This window comes from Magnolia sinica, chromosome 11 (assembly GCF_029962835.1).
Source record: "Magnolia sinica isolate HGM2019 chromosome 11, MsV1, whole genome shotgun sequence".
Classification (NCBI taxonomy): Eukaryota; Viridiplantae; Streptophyta; class Magnoliopsida; order Magnoliales; family Magnoliaceae; genus Magnolia; species Magnolia sinica.
Genome location: NC_080583.1, coordinates 74,801,467 through 74,823,635, shown reverse-complemented (window position 1 = coordinate 74,823,635; position 22,169 = coordinate 74,801,467). Strand labels below are relative to the sequence as shown.

The 22,169-nt window shown below is 43.6% G+C and overlaps 1 protein-coding gene across 3 annotated transcripts in view; it reads right to left on the bottom strand.

The window, feature by feature from the left end:
* Positions 1–20,079, bottom strand: part of LOC131219374 (DExH-box ATP-dependent RNA helicase DExH9) — a 43,671-nt gene extending 23,592 nt beyond the window's left edge. For 2 of the 3 annotated variants that reach the window (XR_009158149.1, XM_058214476.1), the window contains exons 1-3: positions 19,598–20,078; positions 11,546–11,746; positions 11,247–11,465 (exon numbers count right to left, since the gene is read on the bottom strand). Coding sequence is in view for 1 of the 3 variants with exons in the window: in XM_058214476.1 (XP_058070459.1) it covers positions 11,247–11,465; positions 11,546–11,746; positions 19,598–19,882 (705 nt within the window). In the remaining 2 variants the exon portion in view is untranslated. Of the gene's footprint in view, positions 1–11,246; positions 11,466–11,545; positions 11,747–19,597 lie in introns of all 3 variants that reach the window. The other variant, XR_009158150.1, reaches the window with a different exon arrangement.
* Between the last annotated feature and the right edge of the window lie 2,090 nt (positions 20,080–22,169).

Here is a 22,169-nt window from a genome sequence, read left to right as displayed (position 1 = left end):
GGAGAGAAAGAATGCAGATATACCCACGTGCAAGCTACATGTAGAGAGAGAAAGACAGAAGTCCACAGCCGTCATCCAACATTGGGCAACCTATCCCCACTTTTTTCCGGTGATGTTGGCCCATGGACCAACATGAGTGGCACAACAGATGCACTGTGTGGATGTTACACAATCATCACGGTGGGCCCCATGTAGCCTTTGTTGCATGGTTTCCCAATTCTATGCTTACGTGCATGCTACAGGCAGAGAAGAAGAGAAATTGGAGCGGGCTACTTGCATCAATGACTTCAAAAGACAAATACCCCTCAGTTGACAAGCCAGCCACAACCCAACACTACTAATGTTGTCAAATCACATACAATCGCATAAACCATCAGCCTGGGTTGATCACTTATGCCATCGCATAATTGCATAGGTGATCGCTCAGGCTGATGGCCTTTTTAAAACAAATTGAAAAAATGGGGAAAATCGTAAAAAAAAATCTTAAAAAATTAAGAAAAACTGTCTAATTACAAGTGATTGGGTTGGGTTTTTTTTTTTTTATACCTATTTCATTGTAGTTTGACTATTAGACCATCTATAAGTTATATTATATAATATAACAAAACATTCAACAAGTTACACTAAGAGAGAATTAATTATTTAAAACTACAAATATCGAAATTTTATTGATAACTTGAATCTTGATGAGTTGATGTATACATAACATAATATAATACAAGTTACAGCTTACAAGTTGCAAACAGCTAAACTTACAAGTTACAAGTCACAAGTCACAACCTTGGGAAGCATCAAGTATGCCATCGCATAGGGTATACGCCATTGCACAAGCACATAAGCCATCACATACTTTTCGCGTACAAAACTATGCCACCACATACACCCTGGATTGCATATGCCATCACGGCATATGTGATTTCAGTGGCCAATTTCAAATATGCCATCACATAATTCGTTATGTGATTGCAAATGACAACACTAAATACTACTCTTTCAAGCACCTCCCCACAAGGGGGTAAAATTAGCCAAACGCTACTCACATTACCTTAATATGGATACATGTTATAGAACTGTTGGGGGCAGAGTTATCTATGATTCACCAATCGACCAATAAACCAATATTCATCTGACCCCACAGAAGAATCGCCCAATGGCTTGCTTTTGTCAATGGTAAACACAAACTAATATTGCTTTCTCTAGGCAAGTTGGGATCTAAATGCTAGAAAATTTGAGATGGCTTGCATCATGGACTGGGACTGAGCCGTTGAAAGAGTTTGATCGTTGGACCTTTCGATGCATGGGAACTCTTAACATTATGTGGTGGTTGACTTTCACCCACCTTGACCATCAGTGCATAACCTAATGCGGGGGCATTTTCACACCGGGCTCAAGTGGGGTGGCCTGTGGGATGCAGGGGCACACTCGGGGTAGGTGGCCCGCAGAACCCATGGATTTGGGAGCCGTGTGAGGCAGGTGGCTCGTGTTAGGCGGAACCCATGGATTTGGGGCCCACAAGGGGGCGGAACCCATGGATTTGGAGCTCATGAGGAGGGTTCGGCCGAGGACCTAACCCATGGACTTGGGGCCTGGGCTATGAGTTAAAGGTATTAATTCGCCCTGCTCTAACAGTTCAAGCTTTTAAAGCAAGTGGTTAATTGTCCTACATCAAATTGGTATGAGAGCGAAAGGTCTCGTGTTCGAGACTCCTCACCGGGAGTGATTAATGCGAGGGCATTTTCACACCGAGTACGAACTGGAAGGAATGATGCTTGCATAGGTGGGGGGGTTGCCTCTACTTCTACATGTGGTGCTGCCTTCGCTGCTTTCACTAGTGTTGGTACTTCCAAAGTAGCAAATCATGTCATGAAGTGTTCAATTACTTGTCGATCCGTTCCCAAATTTATAGGTTCTACCATATTCTTCAAAAAAAAAAAAAAACTGTCGCGACCGGGGGATCGAAAGACGACCGCTGGGAAGGAAGAGGTTTTAGTAGTTTTGCAATCGGATGTAGAGTGGGTAGGAAGCGTCAGCAAAGCTCTTTCCTTTGCTGAGCGAATGCTATCATGTAGGTACTCGAGCAATAGCTGCTTCAGGTAGCTAAGTTGCATTCTGCTTAGCACCATGCGCAGACCGTACGGTCTTCGCATGTGGGGAGTTTGTAACTGCCACACAGCCTGAGTGCCATCCTCTATTGATAGATCAGGGGCCCTCCTGCCGGCCGAAACGAAACGATCTTTCAGGAAGTAGTCCCATCACCCTCGGGCCCGGCGCCTAACTACCTCGAGTGGGGTGGCCTGTGGGATGCAGGGCACACTCGGGGTGGGTGGCCCGCAGAACCCATGGATTTGGGGGCCGTGTGAGGCGGGTGGCTCGTGTTAGGCGGAACCCATGGATTTTGGGCTCACGAGGAAGGTTCAGCTGAGGACCTAACCCATGGACTTGGGGCCTAGGCTATGAGATAAAGGAATTAATTTGTCATGCTCTAACAGTTCAAGCTTTTAGAGCAAGTGGTTAATTAGTCCAAATATTTGCATTTCCATGTGGTAAATAGCCAAGAAAACTAACAAATGTTCTCTTTACCCACGCTTTTTATTAAAAGACAATCAGCAATGGGTTGGATCATCTAAGCCTGATTTTTGCATGGTAGCCTATGAAATGTGTTCTGGACTATGAGCAGTCATTTTCAGGTATTTGAAGATGGCGATACGGCGAGATGATTTTGACGGCGAGATGATTTCGAGCACGGCGAGGGTCAGATCAAGCGATGGTGCAAGTGAGCAAAGGGTGTTTCCTTCAAAAGATAGGTTTGAAGGACCTACCAATCTATCACTTGCTGAGCCGCAAGTTGCAGAAGAAGGAGAAATAATAGCAGAAGAAGCAGATGATAGAAATTGGCCTCGGGTAACCAGTAGAAAGGAACGAGCTCCCAAGTCCCTAACCAAGAAGAATGATGTGGCGAGCTATCCTACTCTTTACGTAAAGGGGTTCCCAGAAGGATGGCGACCCATCAACTTTTCAAGAGTCTTTGACAAAGCTAGAGAAGTGATGGACGTCGTGATCCCCAGAAACAAAGCAAATGGGGATCTTCGTGGTTTTGCGTTGGTAAGAATGGGTTCGATGAAAGTACTCCCCAGGGCGATTGAAATCCTTAATGGTGAAAGTTTTGGTGGGAACAAATGCTAGTTCAGAAGGCAAGATATGGCCCAGAACTCAAACGCAAACGCATAGGTCAGGATTGCCAAATCTCCCAAACGCAGCATCGGGGAGTTTCGCATCGACAGCAGTAGTCGAAATTCCTTTCAAACAATGTGGTGGGTTCTATCTCCTTTAAGGAGGTCCTCCAAAACTCAAGACAAAACACCAACATTTGTCACAAGGATAGTGATCTGCATGCCCAACCTAGCCATAGAAGGAAGGAACAGAGACGAAGAAGACGGAATCTGCTGAGGCGGACATTATTCATATTCATCAAGACTCGCTAGACAAATATAGGAAGGGCTTGAAGGACACAGTGGTGGTCTTTACCAAAGAAGGATATTCCATTACAGCGGTTAGAACCTGGTTAGAGGAAACCGGCGGGCTAGCAGCAGATGCTTACTATCTTAAACCTATAGGTTTCAATGAACTTTGGGTCACGATGACTCTGGGTTTTAACTCGGATTTCCTTTTAATGGCAGGCGCTCTTCATTCGGATGGTCTGGTGCAAAAAATCGTGCGTTGGGATCAGTTCTCAGCATTCGGATTCGAGGAGGTATGGCTCTTGGTCTGGTCAATCCCTTTAGAGCTATGGAACAAAGAGTTCTTCTTGCTAATATCCTCCCGTTTGGGAGATCTGATCGAGATAGACTCCAAAACTAAATCGAGAGAAGAGATGGGGGTTATCAGACTACGCATTAGAAGGAAAAAAGGGGCTCCATTGCCCGCCTCCATCAAAATTGTTGCAAATGATAGAACCTTGTTTCTACCGATTCAACAAGAACCTTCTAACTCCGTTATTGCCAGATGTAGTGACATCTGGAAAAGTAGAGAGAGGGACCCATCTCCCCTTCAACCCGCTCCTGCGGGCGGTAGGGATGAAGGAGCACATCCTCAAAGATCCTCCGGATCTCCGAACCTCTGCGAGCTACCATCTTCGAAGTCACTTAGATCATCGGACTTCACCAGTCTCAATCCTTCAGTCCCGCCAGCATACGAAGTCGATAAGTGGCAGCACGATATTGCAGCTAGCCCTTGCATGTTAGACACGCATCCGCTATCGCGTGTTAGACACGTGACCGATACCGCAGAAAGCTCCTACGTGTTAGACACGTGTCCGAGATCGCCCGTCTCTGAGATGATTCCGCTGCCTAAGATATCAAGTCGCTATCCAGTAGCCTTTCTAGAGCACGCCTCTGCCACATGTACTCACGAGATTGAATCGAGCTCCCAAGAAGCAGCCACGCGTCCTTCATCTACTGTAGCCTCACCGCCCCTGACCTGTCGTTCGGGTTGAGAAGCTCTTACGCATCTCGAGTCAGCTACGTGGCAAGTGCCAGCTTTGGACAGGTGTAAAGTCGTAGGCCTGGACCAGTGTCGTGTCGTGAATAGAGAGGTTCAGCCGGGTCTCTTCAGTCCTGAACCTCTTTTTGAGCCTGAAAAAGCAGCCTCGGACGAAGGTCAGTTAAATCTAAACCTATCTCAATATGACTCCGCAGGAAATCCCTCTTCCATCCAGCTTCCGCCTCTCATCTCGAACTAGGACGACATAAGCTCTGCGTCATCCCCGGTTTCCTTCGTGAGGTCTGATTTCTCGAACATTCTCTCTCCTCGATCTTGTTCTTTCTTAGAAGCGGATCAGACCCTAGCCTTGTTATTTCAAGAAGAAACCGGCGAAGGCATTATTGAAGCTGTACAGTCACAAGTGAGGGTAGGCAGTCCTATAGTGGATATGGAAGGAAATAGAATCGTCAATCAAGATCTGGCCAACTACAAAATTCAGATAGCAAAAAATATTCAAAAGAAGAGATGGATCAGAGATGCGCTGAGTCACATAGGAAGGTCTATCGGGCTCTCTTTTGGCGATAACTCGAAGGATTTTATCGCCTTATTCCACTGTATAGAGATGCGGGGCCGTCCTATATCTCTGTCCACCTCTCCAAGAAACAGTTGTCTCAAGCTCAATTCTAACAGAGAATTGCAAGGTCTTAGATTGGATCCTAGCTCTAATTCCAGGATCGACCTGGGTACGGCCAATGTGGGCCGAAGGGGAAGATCTGTTCCTTAATGATTATATTATCATGGAACGTGCGAGGGGTGGGTTCAAGTCGGAAGCGTAGCATCATCTAAGATATATGTTACAGAAGTAAAGCCGACATCATATGTATGCAGGAAACCAAGGTAGCCAATTTCAGCGACACTCTGATGTGCTCTCTCTGGAAGATGAAAGACGCGAAATGGGTGGCCTTGAATGCAACCGGCAGTTCGGGAGGGGTCGTGATGGCGTGGAATTCCGTAGTCTGGTCTATTGTTCTTAGTTGGGTGGGTAAGTTCACTATCTCGATTCTTCTAAAAGATGTCAGTTCCAACTTCTTGTGCCTTTTACTTCTGTGTATGGTCCCAATCAAGCAAACAGAAGATCCGAATTCTGGGAGGAGCTCAACCAAGTCAGGACAATTTTCAACGGTCCGTGGTGTATCGACAAGGATTTCAACATAATTCATTACGCAGAGGAAAAATCAAGTGGGGGAAAAGTCTCTCCGGAGATGAGACGGTTCTCGCAATGGATCAATGATCAGGCTTTGATTGATCTCCCCCTTACTGGAGCCAAATACACTTGGTCGAATGATAGGGCCAACCCAATTTGTGCGAGATTGGACAGATTCCTCGTCTCTTCAGATTGGTTAGAAGTGTTTCCTCTCATTTCCCAATCTCTGCTTCCTAGGCCCACGTCAGATCATAGTCCTCTTATTCTCAGTTCGTTGGAGGATAACTGGGGTCCTAAACCATTTAAATTCGATATTTCCTGGCATAAGATCGAGGGTTTTCATCAAATCGTTTCGGATTGGTGGAAGGATTTCTCACTCGAAGGTTTTGCCGGTTTCAGATTATTTAAGAAACTCGAGCTTCTGAAGGGTAGGATCAATGAGTGGAAGAAAGCGGTTCTCTGTAAAAGGCATATGAACACTTCGGCTATTCTGGAAGAGATTCTAGCCTCTGACTTAGCAACTAAAGATGCTCCAATGTCAGTTGAAGATTGGATTCAGTGGACCAATCTTATTCATAGTTCCTCCTCCAGAATTATTGAAGATGAGATTTCCTGGAAGCAGAAATCGCGGAACTCCTGGGTTGCAGAAGGAGATAAGGATACGAAATTCTTCCACAATATTGCAAATGTGCGAGTAAGGATAAATAAAATCATAGCCTTAGAAGTCAATGGGGTCCGAATTGAAAATCATGATCAAATTTCAACAGAAGCTATAGGGTACTTCAGGAATCTTCTTCGCAAAGAAGAATGGTCCAGACCAAAGCTTGATAATCTCCATTTCGCCCAAATCTCAGTAGAAGAAGCCAACGGTCTCGAAGCTCAGATCTCAGTTGCCAAGGTTAAGGAGGCGATCTGCTCCTTATCAGGCAACAAAGCCCAAGGCCCAAATGGGTTCCCAATATCCTTCTTCCATTCCTTCTGGGAAGAGTTACAGGGTGACATTATGGCTTTTATCTCTGAGTTTCATGATAGAAGTTGCCTGTCTAAGGAGCTGGGTGCGACCTTCATTACTCTAATTCCAAAAACTCCAAGAGCCGCAGCCTCGAAGGATTTCAGACCAATCAGTTTATTAGGAGGGCCTTATAAAATTCTGGCAAAAGTCCTTGTTAATCGTTTAAGAGGGGTGATGGGGAAAATTATCTCAAATAATCAAAGTGCCTTTATTCCAGGCAAACAAATCATCGACAGTGCCCTAATTGCCTTCGAATGTTTCGACTCCATCAACAAAGACAAGTCGAAAAGTATCTTATGCAAGCTTGACATCGAGAAGGCCTACGATCATGTAGACTAGGAATTTCTTCAATATATGTTACAAAAGATGGGCTTCGGCGCTAAATGGTGCGGTTGGATCAAGGAATGCGTGGGGACAACATCCTTTTTGGTTCTCCTCAACGGTTCCCCCAAAGGATATTTTGCCAACTCTAGGGGTCTCCATCAGGGAGACCCTCTGTCTCCTTTTCTTTTCTTAATAGTGGGAGAAGCCTTTTCCAAGATGTTGCAAAAAGGTTTAGATGGTGGTATTATTGGAGGCTGCCATATCAGTGGCATGCCTCCCATCTCTCATAGTCAATACGCGGATGATACTCTTCTCTTCTGCAAAGTCAATCTCGATAAGGCAAGCAACCTCCATACCATAATTCACCGTTTCGAGGAGGTGTCGGGCCTAGTCAATCTAGCTAAGTTCACTATCTTTGGCGTAAACATGGAAGAGGAGGAGATCGCTGAGTTCGCAGCCATCTTCAACTACTCAATGGAATCCCTCCCCACTACGTTTGTTGGCCTTCCACTCTCTGTGGGTAAACCTCCAAAATTGATTGGAGCCCCTTACAAAATCCTGGCTGAAGTTCTGTCTTCTAGGCTCTCGACAGTCATGGGAAGGATTATATCTAATAACCAGAATGTTTTTGTTAAAGGGAGACGGATTATTGATGGTGCGCTGATTGCCAATGAATGCCTTCACTCCTGTCATAGATCTGAAAGGAATTTCATATTCTGTAAATTGGATATTGAGAAGGCCTATGACCACGTTGACTGGCAGTTTCTGCAATATATGCTTCGTCGTATGGGTTTCAGAGACAGATGGAGAAGATGGATCAGATCGTGTGTTGAGTCCGCTCATTATTCTATCCTTCTAAATGGTGCTCCCAAAGGCTTGTTTCATGGATCGAGAGGCCTACGCCAAGGTGATCCCCTATCCCCCCCTCCTCTTCCTCCTCATTGGTGAGGCTTTGTCTCAAATGATCGATAGAGGGCAGAATGCAGGCATGTTTAGAGGTATATCGATTCCTGGCGTGACCCTCCCTATCTCTCACATCCAATTCGCTAACGATATCTCATCATGATTGAAGCCGATGCAGATTCTGTCGACAACTTACACACGACTTTAAGGTGCTTTGAGGCAGTGTCGGGCTTGAAAATAAACATGGCCAAGTCCAAAGTGTATGGTGTGAATGGCTCTGATCAGGATCTCGCCGACTTTATTGTTATTCTTGGTTGTTCGGTCGCCTCGTTTCCCACTTTCTTCGTTGGTCTCCCTCTCGCTGTTGGGCCTCCTCCGGTAGCGATGTGGGATAAAATCATCGATAGATTTCAAAAGAAGCTTGCTACTTGGCAATGCCGCTACCTATCGATTGGAGGCAGGATCACCCTCATAAAAGCTACGTTGTCCAACCTTCCAGTTTATTTCATGTCCCTCTACAGATGCCCAGCTTCAGTTTTGGAACATATTGATCATCTCAGACGTAATTTTCTCTGGAATGTTAAGGAGAACCATAACGAGCTTCATCTTATGGATTGGAAGGAAGTGTGCAGTCATTTTCGGAGTGGGGGCACTAATATTAAGAATCTAAAGATCATGAATTCGACTCTTTTGGGGAAGTGGACCTGGAGGCTAGGAAAGGAACCTGAGGCGCTGTGGAGCACCATCGTTAAAGGCAAATATGGGTCGTCCCCTAGTGGATGGTGGACTAAGGACAACTCTTTGTGTAGGGTTTCCCATATTTGGAAAGGCATGCTTCGTCTTAAAACGTTAGTGATTAGCAATATAGATCTTGTTGTGGGAAATGGAACAAGAATTAGATTCTAGGAAGATAAATGGATGGGAGATTGCACCCTACAAGAAAGATTTCCTGTTATTTATCGAATTGCTGTGGAAAAAGAGAGTATGATTGCTAGCTTCTTCTCCCACACAATTATTGGAGGAGTTTGGGATGTTACTTGCTTCAGGAATTTGCATGATCGGGAGGTGGACGACTATGTGGAGCTGCTTCATTGCCTATCTAATGTGAACTTGGACCAATCTACCTCCGATTCTATGATCTGGAATCGAAATAAGTCTGGCATCTTTTCGGTTAAATCGTTCTACTCTGTTCTCGCCTCCAATTACACCTCTTCAGCAATGATCTGCCCTTTCATTTGGAAATATGATGCTCCCCCAAAAATCATCTGCTTTGGATGGCTGGCAGCTAGGAACCGGATCCTTACGATCGATAATCTCAGGAAGAGAGGGATGCAATTAGTCAACATCTGCCTCTGTTGTATGCGAAGCGAGGATACTATCGATCATCTTTTGGTCCACTGTCCCTTTATCACCCAGATTTGGTGGGATCTCTTCTCTTCCTTTAACGTCAGCGGCCGTCTCCCTAACTCTGCTCCGGCTTTGCTAGTAGCGTGGCAAGGTACCAAGTTGGGTAAAGTTAAAACCCGCATCTGGAGAATGGCGATTCTTGCTACTTGGTGGGCGGTTTAGAAAGAAAGGAATGAAAGATGCCTTAACAACTCTCAGTCCTCAGCTAAATCAGTGGGATCTTTTGCTAAAAAATTGATTATTGAATGGGTGGTGAATGTTCTGGGTGTAAAAGATTATAATCTTGCTTTCTTAGGCTTCTAGGTTGCTCGGTTCTGCTATCTTAGCAGGCCTGTTTTGTTTGTTTCCTTCTCTCTCTAATATAATCGTTATCTTAAAAATAAAAATAAATAATAAATAATATAAATAAATAAAAATTCATGTGGGATAAAGTCATACATAGATTTGAGAAGCATCTAGCCTCTTGGAAATGTAAGTACTTATCTATAGGGGGTCGGCTTACCATGATCAAAGCGGTCCTATCCAGCTTGCCTCTATACTATATATCACTATTCAAATGATGCCCAAAGCCCATCTTGGACAAGCTCGAAAGCCTAAGATGGGACTTTCTTTGGCATGGTCAGGGTGATAAGAAGAACTTCCATCTGGTCAATTGGAAAACGGTGTGTTTATGGACTCGTGATGGTGGCGCTGGTGTCAAAGACCAGAAGTTGATGAACAGGGCTCTTCTCGGCAAATGGACCTGGAGACTCGGGCCTGAATCTGGTTCCCTGTGGAATTCCTTGGTTAAATGTAAATATGGTTATTCAGTTGGAGGGTGGTGGACTAAAGATTCAACAGCTTATAAAGCCTCAGCGTTATGGAAGGGTGTGCTAGAAATGAAACAGGCTGTTCTAAATGGGATTCGTTTCTCGGTTGGCAATGGTAAGAATATATCCTTTTGGAATGATATTTGGATTGGTGATTCCCCTCTTAAAGAAGTGTTTCCGTTCATCTATCGGCTGGCTTCAAACCGAGGTATTTTGGTGGCAGATTGCTTCTCGGCCTCCGGATCTACGCATGTGTGGAATATTCCTTGTCGCAGAAACCTCCATGATTATGAAATTAATCAGCTCGCGGATCTGTTATCCCTTCTCAACAACAGTTCTCTAGATCAGCAGGTTCCAGACAGTCCTATATGGCTTCACGACAAAAAGGGCATATTCTCGGTCAAATCTCTATACAACCAAATACACATCAATTCTTCGGTTTGGCAGATTCCAAGTATAAGCATCTGTGGAAATGCAGACTTCCCCCAAAGTTTGTGGTGTTTAGTTGGCTGGTTAGCATCAAGAAGGTGTTGACAGTAGACAATTTAAGGAAAAGAGGTATGTGTATCCCCAACATCTGCCTCTGTAGCATGGCTGAGGCTGAGTCAGTGAATCATCTCTTCATCCACTGCCCGTTAATCCATTAGATCTGGTCCATGGTTTTCTCTTGGTTCAACATTTCTTGGGTCCACCCTCTCTCTTCTGATAGTCTGCTTTTTGCCTGGCATGGAGCAGATTTTGGTAAGCAGAAAAATATTGTTTGGAGAATGGCTCTAGAGGCTGTTTGGTGGGCGGTCTGGGAAGAGCACAACGGGAGATGTTTTAAAGGGGAATGTCATGATGTTGGTCATCTTATCAAAAGAATTCATTTTCTTATTGTGGAATGGACATCCCTAGTGCAACTTAGCAGCTGTTGTAATTTGCTTTCGTTTTCGTTTTCTTAGGTGTTTTGGCCCGCTATCTCAGCGGGTCATCTCCCCTTTTTCTGTATTCCTTCCCTCGTTTCTATAATACTTCATCACTTTTCAAAAACAAAACAAAAAAAAAAAAAGACTCAAAAAGAATATATAAAAGAAACTGAAAATCAAGTATCAAACAAGGGAAAAACCTTGGCCACCCAATCTGCAAACTCCTTGGCATTGGGCACTGTAGCCGAGAGGAATACAAAACGTGAGTTCTTTGGAGCCATAACAATGCTTTCTTCCCAAACCACACCTCTTTCCCTGTCACGCATGTAATGTACCTCATCGAATATAATCCAAGCAACCTCCCGCATAATTTCGGATCCTTTGTATTGCATACTACGCCAAATTTCTGTTGTCATGACCTGAAATTTGTTCATAACATCAGAAAATTTCTCACAAACTAATTTATTTTAAATGGCATCAAATGAACCTCTAACCCTACCAAGCATGAAGCATTGGGCTCAATAGTTACATCTCCCGTCATCAGACCGACATCTGAGAACTCTTCTTTGAATTCTCTATATTTTTGGTTGCTGAGAGCCTTGATTGGAGATGTGTAGATCACCCGTTGCTTGTCTCGCAATGACATGGCAATAGCATATAGTGCTACAACGGTCTTTCCTGCTGATGTATGGGCTGATACCTATAAAAAAAAGTTAATAAAGGAACATGTTAGGTTGCAGCATAAATAAAATGCATGGCATATGAAGTAACTTGTGCAACCATAGCCAGCTCAAAGGCAAAACACTATGTTGAACCATACAAAGAAGAAGAAAAAACATCAACATCATCATAGCCATGTCCCAATTATTGAAACGCACAACAAATAATTTGAAAAAGAACACTACCATCAATGCCAGCTATTCAAAAGGATGGGAATATTCATGAATATGTTTCCAATAGAAATAGAGCTGGGTGGATGAAATGGAGATGTGCCTCTGGAATCTCGTGTGATTGCCACATGCCTATGGAACTTAGAGAGTATTTTTATAAGAAAGCTATTCGACCAGCTATGCAATAAGGGCAGAGTGTTGGGCGATGAGTATAGATTGAGTGTAAAGAAAAATTATAAAAGAGGGAGGGAGTTTCCAACCAAAAGCCTTTGGAAACAAGAACTCTTTTCATGAGGACGTCCAAGCACCATATCGAGTATATCAAAGGAGAACACGAGCTGTGACCCACACCCCGGTTTTTCAATGGCTAGATGATCATCACGTGGAGCCCGTAATGCAGGGGCATTTCACAACGGCCTCGAGTGGGGTAGCCCGTGGGATGCGGGGACACACTCGGGGTGGGTGACCCATGTGATTTGGGGCCCACAGGGGAGGTCTCGTGTTCGAGACTCCTCACCGGGGGTGATTAATGCAGGGGCATTTCACACCGGGCTCGAGTGGGGTAGCCCGTGGGATGTGGGGACACGCTCAAGGTGGGCGGCCCATGTGATTTGGGGCCCACGAGCCCACGAGGGGGGTTCGGCCGAGGTCCTAACCCATGAGATGTGGGGCCTGGGATATGAGATAAAGGGATTAATTCGCCATACTCTAATAGTTCGAGCTTTTAAAGCAAGTGGTTAATTGTCCTGCATCAAATTGGTATCAAAGCGGGAGGTCTAGTGTTCGAGACTCCTCACCAGGGGTAATTAATGCAAGGACATTTCACACCGGGCTCAAATGGGGTAGCCTATGGGATGCGAGGACACACTCGGGGAGGGTGACCCATGTGATTTAGGGCCCACGGGGGAGGTCTCATGTTCGAGACTCCTCACTGGGGTTGATTAATGCAGGGCCATTTCACACCGGGCTCGAGTGGGGTAGCCCCGTGGGATACAGGGACACACTCGGGGTGGGCGACCCATGTGATTTGGGGCCCATGAGCCCACGAGGGGGGTTCGGCTGAGGTCCTAACCTATGAGATGTAGGGCCTGGGCTATGAGATAAAGGGATTAATTCGCCATAGTTTAACAGTTCGAGCTTTTAGAGTAAGTGGTTAATTATCCTGCATCAGCCCGGCTCTGGATCGTAGGTGCGTGGAAGACCCTACATGCATATTTGGTGCATCAATATCATTAAAGACCCTACATTGGGGAGATGCATGTGGGCTACTTATTGGGAGCATGGAGATACGTTTTACACGTGGAGCCACGTTTGTCACCTTAGCTAGGAGTTATTTTATACTTGTTAGAGAGTTAGAGGATTGTCTTATTTTGGCTTAAAAGTATGAGGTACTCGGGATTTTTCCTTATTGAGAGACGTCTTTTTGTAAAAGTCTCAAGTTGAGACTATTTAAGGGTTATGGGAGCCCTAATTTAAGGATGCTATGATTATTATGAATGAGATTTCTCTAGTAGAGTTTTTCTCCTTGCAATTTCCTATGATTGGAACGGTGTGATGCCATGGTGTGAAGCCGTTAATCTTAATCCAGATGAGTTTTCTTCTCTCTATTTCTATTTCTTTCATATTACCTTTTATTTTCCACTTTTCTCAACCCATCTCCACAATATTCATTATCGATTCTCATCCTCACCAAAACCCAATCCATACCACATCAAAACCTAACCTAAACCTACAACTTCTCTTTTCCCCAACCTGTGAATAGTGATGTGAACAGTGCCGTGAACAATGATTCCTCACTCCCATTCCCTCCTATTTTCCTAACTTTCAAACCCCAAGTTCCTAAATCTCCAATTCTAAAAACCCAAAATCCCCAATCCCAAACCCTTAACCTAATTCTCAATTAATCCAAACCTAGAATACTTAACCCTTGATGGACATATGTGACTCCCCCTGAATGTAGATCAATCCCTATGCTATAAATGGAAGTCCCATCTTCCATTGGGCCTATTTCTCTTTGATCTATAATTTTGAGGATCCGTATTGCAGGATTGTAGTTAGGTCTTGAATCTAAACATAGTTGCTTACTTGAGTACCTTTTATATCTGAGGTAGATTATATATTTTTTGTGTTTCTCATTGATATGATAATCCATTAATTAATCTCATGACATCATTTTAGCCTAGTCTCACGTCATGCATCACCTTCTTAGTCAAATCATCCGCAACATCATTTACATCCCTACTAGCAAGAGTGATGGATGCAAAGACAGTCCTCTTCATCTCCCCAATTTCATCCACCCAATAGGAGAGACCCTACAGTCATACATCTGAAGATTGTGCCTCCAGATGACATTAGCCACATCCCCTTCAATGATCGTAGGAGTGCACAACCGATGGAGCTCACCCATACCTTGCGAGAGAGCATGGACCTCCGCATCATTTGAACTATAAGGGATCCGGCACGACACATGGGGTACACACGCACGCTGTAGGATATGCATCGTGTGCCATGCGCCACACCTATTGTAAGCCTGTAGCACATCATGTATAAGAACTGAGCCTTGTGGGACCCACCATTATGGCGTGTGCGGTCCGTCCATCAAATGAGGCACATTACGTTCATCGTACATAGAAAAAAATAAAAACAGCCCAACTTACGAGGGCCCCACACACAAGCTTATGCTCAGCATCCTCTTCCCATTGTTCCATGTGTTGTGGAACACCTGAGTTGTTGATCTGACAAATTTTTTACCCCATGGCATAATAGAAAAGAAACTGGACCGATAGACAGTGGATTACACATAGAAAACGGTGGGCCCCTCAGATCTCAAGAATTAGTAGTGTTGTGCATGAAAACATTCACCTTGCAATTATGTACGATTACCACTCAGCATGACTCATTGGCAAAAGTGAATAATGAAAAAAATAAAAAATAAAAACTCAAAATAAGAAAAATATAAAGAAAAGAAGAGGGCACTGCCACGTAGGTAAGCTCGTGTAGGAACGGGTTTCATTTAATATATTTATAGATCAGCCATTCCAATCTTAAATACACCAAGGACCTGTTTGGATTCATTGGAGAGAGAGAGAGAGAGAGAGAGAGAGAGAGCAGTGATTGCTTGGAAACAATATTTTCAAGAAATGGGTGGAAAAGAAATGGTACTTTTGCTGCTTGTCTTCACAGGAAAAGTTTGGCCTAGAAATTGGTTATAATTTTCAATTTTCTGGTCTGGCTAAGATATTTTTCATAGAAAAATTAAATGATTTGGTAGATGTTGGCCTAAATTGCATCTGTGATCCAAGGCCGGTTTTCATCATTTACATTCCTATATCGGCCCATCTTGTTAAAAGGCCCACCTCACACATGCCACCTAGCATGCGTAGCCTTTTTAACATAGTTAAACATATGTAAAAAGGTGGCACCTCTCATTTAAATTTTAAAATATTTTTTTTAATAAAAAAAAAACGTAAAAATGAGGCCCATCATTCAGTGGTCATCATCATCCAGTCACTCTCATAATATCTCCCTCACCAAACAACAACAGTTGTGTAATAGATGGATGTTTCTCCACAAATGTCCAACGTTGACTAATAGTTTTTAAATGTTCCATTAGCAAGTTGACAATTAAAAGGTTTGGATTGAATTACCTTAGGGCATGATTGATCCACATTGGAAACTCTTACATGAACGGTCACGAACATTGGATAACTTTTCCATGCAAGTGAGCTAAGGGAAAGATGTTTTAGCGATGCAAACTCGGTGCCTCAAACATTAGCTTATAGGTGGTCACTTGTAAAGGTGAGCATGTTATAAGCCACTACTAAAGAGACCCACAAAGGCAACAACTCCAAATTCATTGTTACAAGGAGCATAGGATCCTCCACTGTAGGATTTCATTTTTGACGAGTGGGGAATATTTTTGCTTGGCCCCACCATGGATGGACTATGTCCAAAAAATCTCATTGGGAGGACAATCATAACATCTCAACTAGAGGTGGGCATCGAGTAGAGTCGGACTGGATTGGGTCGAACTCGACTCGGTCCAAAATCTTCAATGAACTAACCCGAACTCGATTCAATCCGGGACAGAGTCCGGGTCATTTGACTTGATCCGATCCGTTACACTGCTGGCCTGACCCGAACCAAGTCCGACTCGGTCAGGGAAACCGAGTTGGATCAAGTTGGGTACGGTTCGGATCGAGTCTTCTGTTTTATTTTTTTATTTTTTTGAAAAATTTAAAAAAAATAAAAAAATATATGATTCTCACCATTAAAAAATTCGTAGGGCCCACCATAACATTTATTTTCCATCCAATCTGTTAATAAGATCACAACTACATGGATGAAGAGGAAAAATAAATTTCATATTGATCCGAAACTTTTGTGATCCCTAAAAGAGTTTCAATGGTAGACGTTCAACCTACTTTTTGCAGTGTGGTCCACTCGATCTTTAGATCTATCTTATTTTTCGGCTCAAGCCTTAAGATGAGCTCGCCAAATGGATGGACAGTTTGGATATAACACATACCTCATGATGGGACCCACAGAACCTACTGACGTCAATGCACCAGCTGGCCTGGTGCGTGGTACACCCGTCAATCCACTTCCTTTATTATCTTCTTTCTTTTCTTAGAAATCGGATTGCATAGTAAGTTACTCAGTACACTCTTATCATACTAAGTAAACTCGGTTGGGCCCACCTAGAATATATGTGGTCTATCCACTCCATCCATCTGTTTTTTCCATCTAATTTAAGGGGTTCAACCCAAAATTAAAGCATATCCAAAGATCAAGTGGATCATACCACAGGAAATAGTGGGGATAATGATTTCCACCGTTGAAACCATGGTAGGCCCAACAGTGATGTTTATTTGTCATCCAACCTGTTCATAAGATCATACAAACATGGATGAATGGAAAACACAAATATAGGCTTGATCCAAAACTTTTGTGGCCCCTAAGAAATTTTTAACGGTAAAAGTTGAATTCAACTGTTTCCTATGGTGTGGTCCATTCGAACATTGGATATGCTTCATTTTTTGGCTTAAGCCATAAAATTATCTGATAAAATGGATGGACGGAACGAATAAAATACATATATCATGGTGGGTTTACTCAATACGTTAAGCGTAGTGAGTTACTCACTCGCAATCCGCTTCCCTTTTCTTGTGTCAGAGCTCGGTGCTCGATGCACCTTGAGCCATGAGCTCTGAGAGGACGGATTGGCTAATCCCCCTGCCACCAGCCAATGGCTGTGGTCGGTGCTCTGTGGACCCCACCATGATATATTTATTTCATTCATGCCGTCCATTTATTTTTCTAGATCATTCTATGGTATTAAACCAAAAATGAGTATATCCAAATCTCATGTGGACAACATTACAGGAAATAGTGTTGAATGAACGTTGTGCAGATCGGATCGGATCCCGGATTGGTTCGGATTGGCTACCTACTCGATCCAACCTGATCATGGCCATCGGTTCGGGTCGGATTGGATTCGACCGGTTGCCCAGCTCTAATCTCAACTTGTGGCCCTTGGGGGGCGGGTGGGCAGATATGGTTTACATTCTATGGGAAAAGGGGCAACGATTGGTGGCTACAATCACGTGTGCATGTGCAGCTTGCAAATCCATCAAGAGGGAAACTCCTTTATTAGCATGTTTCCTTTATATCCTTCATTTTGGGGAAATACCATCTCTTAAGTGAGCGCATGGAAATTGGAAACGAAAAGGGCTAATTTCCATGAAAATTCAAGAAAGTGGAAAAGATGTTTCCAAAAATTGATAAAAACAATCAATTGAAATGGGATTTCTTGGAAACATCGTTTCTCTAATTTTCATTTCAGCAAATCCAAACAGACCTTAAGAGAAATTGGTTTTGGGGAATTTTTTACTTTCTTCCTCTCACCCTCTCTATCACACCACCAGGAAGTTACAGCATTGTTCAAAGTATCCCCAATATAATCTGTATCTCTAGCTCGACGATACCAATAACACCGGTGGTCTCAAAATTTCCAAGCATGGCGATGTATCACTAAGTATTGCCAATGTATTGATTTTGCCAATATTTTCGACTGTGTGAATTCTAGGTGTCACTTGTATGACCAGTGTATCAGTGATATTTCGATAATATCACCGAAATTTTGCTTATAAAAAATTTTCTATTTTAATTTTTTATGAGCACATGGTTATATGCGGTGTTCAAATTGTCAACGATAATATCGATCATGTTGCAATATTATTGTTATCGGAATATTGGCAATATTGAGACCACGGTCCTTCATTTCCTGTCTAGTGGTTGATGATTTCTCGGCGAAATATCATGTTGTCAATATTTTTGAAATATTGATGGATGTTTGGATGGAAGATTGGATGGCTAGTGGATGGTTGGATGTATAGATGGGATGGATGGGATGGTTAAACTAGTTTCTCATGACAACACGTGCTTTTAGACCCTATTAAAATGGAAACTTATTATGCGTGGATTCTTTTTGCAATTTTTTTAATTCCTAAATGTGTATTTTAATATTTCATGAAGGTTTACTAAAAAATTCTACCATTTTCCCCATGTTTCCCTGCATTTCCGATTATCGGCGATATCGATATTGTTTTCATATCCCTGACCAACGAAACTCGTAGCGATACCAATACTTCGAACACTAGCTTACAGTAATGCACAACTATATTAAACCAATATCCCTCTTATTCAACGGTTATCTAACGGCCAACTTATCTCAAAAACTCTCCAAATCTACATATAATGGTCTTAAGTCTATCTAGCAACCTAAACAAACGTGAAGATGAGGATACTAAGAGGTATGTAATCCATCCTTTTATCGGTCCACTTTCTACCAGTGTGGCTAACACATAAAACATGAAATATGTGGGCCCAGTGCTGTGTGACACATCCACTCCATTCATTAGGTGATCCACTTGTTAGGCCATGCGGTCCAAGATTTAACTAATCAACAACTCAGGTGGGCTACACGACAGGGAACAACAAGGAGAGGAGATCTTATGGTTGTGTGGGCCCTCCATGGTGTTTAGGTTCCATCCAACATGTTCACCAAGTGAACCTCACTAGAAAAAAGGGGAGGGGAGCATGATTTAAAACTCAGGTGGGCTTCACCTGCCAAATGCAATGTGCATGCCATGGTTCCCTATTAGTATGGCCAGCAAAAACATTGTGGAATTCTCCATGATTATCTCCAATGACATCCCCGATACCAGCCAGACCTGGGTTACCCTTGGAACTGCTGTCAAAGTTCAGTCCTGCAAAGTGGCGGAGACCAATTCCTACATGTAATGTACCAACTGCCCTGGTCTCCAATAACCTCCAACTACACTCTTCGAAGGGAATCCTTGGAGACACCTTTGCTATCCCACCTCATTGGGCACCCCTTAAAATTCAAGTACCTCCGAAATTTTGAAAACATAGTGATATTCTAACGGTTTTTTCAGGAAATGATACTTAACCAATAATATCCCAATATTTTCAAAGTACCTCGATAGCCCTTAACCAATAATATCCCAATATTTTCAAAATACCTCGATAGCCCCAATAATAGCCTGATAGTTTCCCAATAAGATCTGGATAGAACCAAACACGAGAAGAAGAAGAAGAAGAAGAAGTAATTGGAGTTGTGGAAGATCGACAGTTACCATGACAGATTCACCATTATCAAGGCACTTTATGGATTCAGACTGGAACGGGTCAAGCTCGAACTCGAATTCCTTCGCAGGCCGTGATGCATCTGGGCCGTTGATTTTCACAGCAGATTTCGGGCGTGGGACGTACCTGTCCGGATAAGAGACGTCGTGCAGGCAAGCAACGGGCTCATCGCTGGTGCGGATTGACGAGCCGTTGTTCTCTTTCTGAAGCTTGTGTGGAGAATGGGATTCTGGAGAAGAGTGATTTTCTAAGGTTTTCCTCTTCAGAGACTCCATTGCAGGATAGAGATAGAGAGAGAGCCTAATCCCAAAACCCCAAAAACCCTAATTTCTAACGTTTCTGTGAGACAGAGAGAGAGTACTTCCAAAACCCTAATTTCTATAGTTTCGGAGAGAGAGAGAGGCCTAATTCCGCAACGGGAATTCGTATTTTCGCGCGGATTCAACTGAATTCCACACGCGTGACACGCTACGCACGTGCTAATATGGTACCGCCTGTGCGAGATCTGAGCTCTCGCCCTTGCCGGAAGCGATGCTTGGTCTTCTGCTCGAAAAGGAGGCAGATCCAAGGCTCGAGTGGACCACACCATGTGAAATAGCGGGGAATGAATGCCTGCCACTGAAAACCACCCGGGGACCACAGAAGTTTTGGATCAAGCTGATAGTACTGTATTCCCTTCGTCCGGGTCTATGTGACCTTATGAATAGGTTGGATGGGAATAAACATCACGGTGGGCACTAGTAAGGTTTCAACGGTGTGGATCATTGTCACCATTGCTTCCCGTGTTGTGGTGTGGATCATTGTCACCATTGCTTCCCGTGTTGTGGTCCATTTGAACCTTCGATTTACCTCCTTTCTAGGCACATACCCAAAATGATCTTTCAAAAATGGATGGACGGATTAAATAAAACACATACATCATGGTGGCCCCGCATAGCGGTGTACCTCTAGCCAAATGGAGTCGAGTAGGCCTCAGCTCGACTTAGGCTCAGCCACTAGCTTACCTCAGCTCAAACTCGGCTCAGCTCGGTCCTCGAGCTTGGCTGGCCAGCTCAGCTTGGTTTAGTCAGTGGCTCAGACCAGTTCAAGCTGAGTTCGAGCCAAGAACGATCTGAGTTTGCCTGTGCAGCATTTCCTCAATCACCTGGGCTGCACCTTCAAAATCTCACTGTGTGGGTAATAGCAGCTGTGGTTTTTAAGGTATTTTATTAAACACCTTCTAAGCAACATAAAAACCAAGAAAAATTAGTATTTATTTCATATATATACCTTCCTTGCCACCAACCATACTTCGTTGAGTCATTTTATCAAACACTTGGTGAGCAACATCAATATCAAAGTAACCAAGTCACCGAATTGGTTTGATCCGAGTTCGATTCGAGCTGGATTCGATCCAAGTCAAGTCGATCTGGGGCTAGCTTGAACTCATTTTTGAGCTCAAAAAATCAGCTCGACTCGGCTCGAACTCAGCTTCGAACTGAGTCGAATCGAGCTTTTTCGAGTCGAGTCAAGCGAGCTAACCGGGCTAGCTCGGTTCGCGTACACCTCTAACCCCACATGATAGGATCATCCGTCTCTAGCATGAACCTAATGGGGGTGGTACCCAATTAGCGCCCGTAGTTTCATTAACGCTCTGACAGGTCCAATAGAAAACAACCACCATATGGTGATATTACATGTTAGGCACGGTTGTCTTCCTTAGATGAATCTTGATATTCTCAAGCTTGATCTTTAATAGGCCACAAACATATCCGTGAAGAATCAACTATGACAAAAATATCTGCGAAGCCAACACGTTCAAATCTAGCTAGAGCCTTTTCTTCCCATTGTAAGCCGACATTTCTTGATCAATTAAGGAGATCTCCAGATCTAAAATTGCGACTAGGGGTGTACACGAATCGAGCTAGCTCGGTTAGCTCAACTCAAAAAAGCTCGATTCAACTCAGTTCGAAGATGAGTTCGAGCCAAGTCGAGCTGATTTTTGAAGCTCGAAAATGAGTTTGAGCCGAGTTCGAGTTGGCCCCAACTCAACTCGACTCGGATCGAATCCAGCTCGAATAGAACTCGGATCGAACCAGTTCTGTGACTCAGTTTCTTTGATATTGATGTTGCTCACCAAGTGTTTGATGAAATGACTCAACAAAGTGTGGCCGATGGCAAGGAAGGTATGTACATGAAATAAATACCCTTTTTTTATTGGTTTTTATGTTGCTTAGAAGGTGTTTGATAAAATACTTTAAAAACCATTGCTACTATTTCCCATACAGTGGGATTTTGAAGGTGCAATCCAAGTGTTTGTGAAAACGTTGCATAGACAAATTCAGCTCGATCTTGGCTCAAACTGATCCGAGCTGCTGACCGAACCGAGTTGAGTTGGCTAGTCAGGCTTAAGGATGGAGCCGAGCCGAGTCAAGCTGGCTCAGCTCGACTCAATGTACACCCCTAATTGCGACGTGAGCGTAAAAGATCAAAAAGCAACATGGAAACCCAGTGAGGGTTTCATCGCTTGGACAAGCTATAAAAGGAGCACACAAAGAATACCTTAAAACTCCACGTCAAACA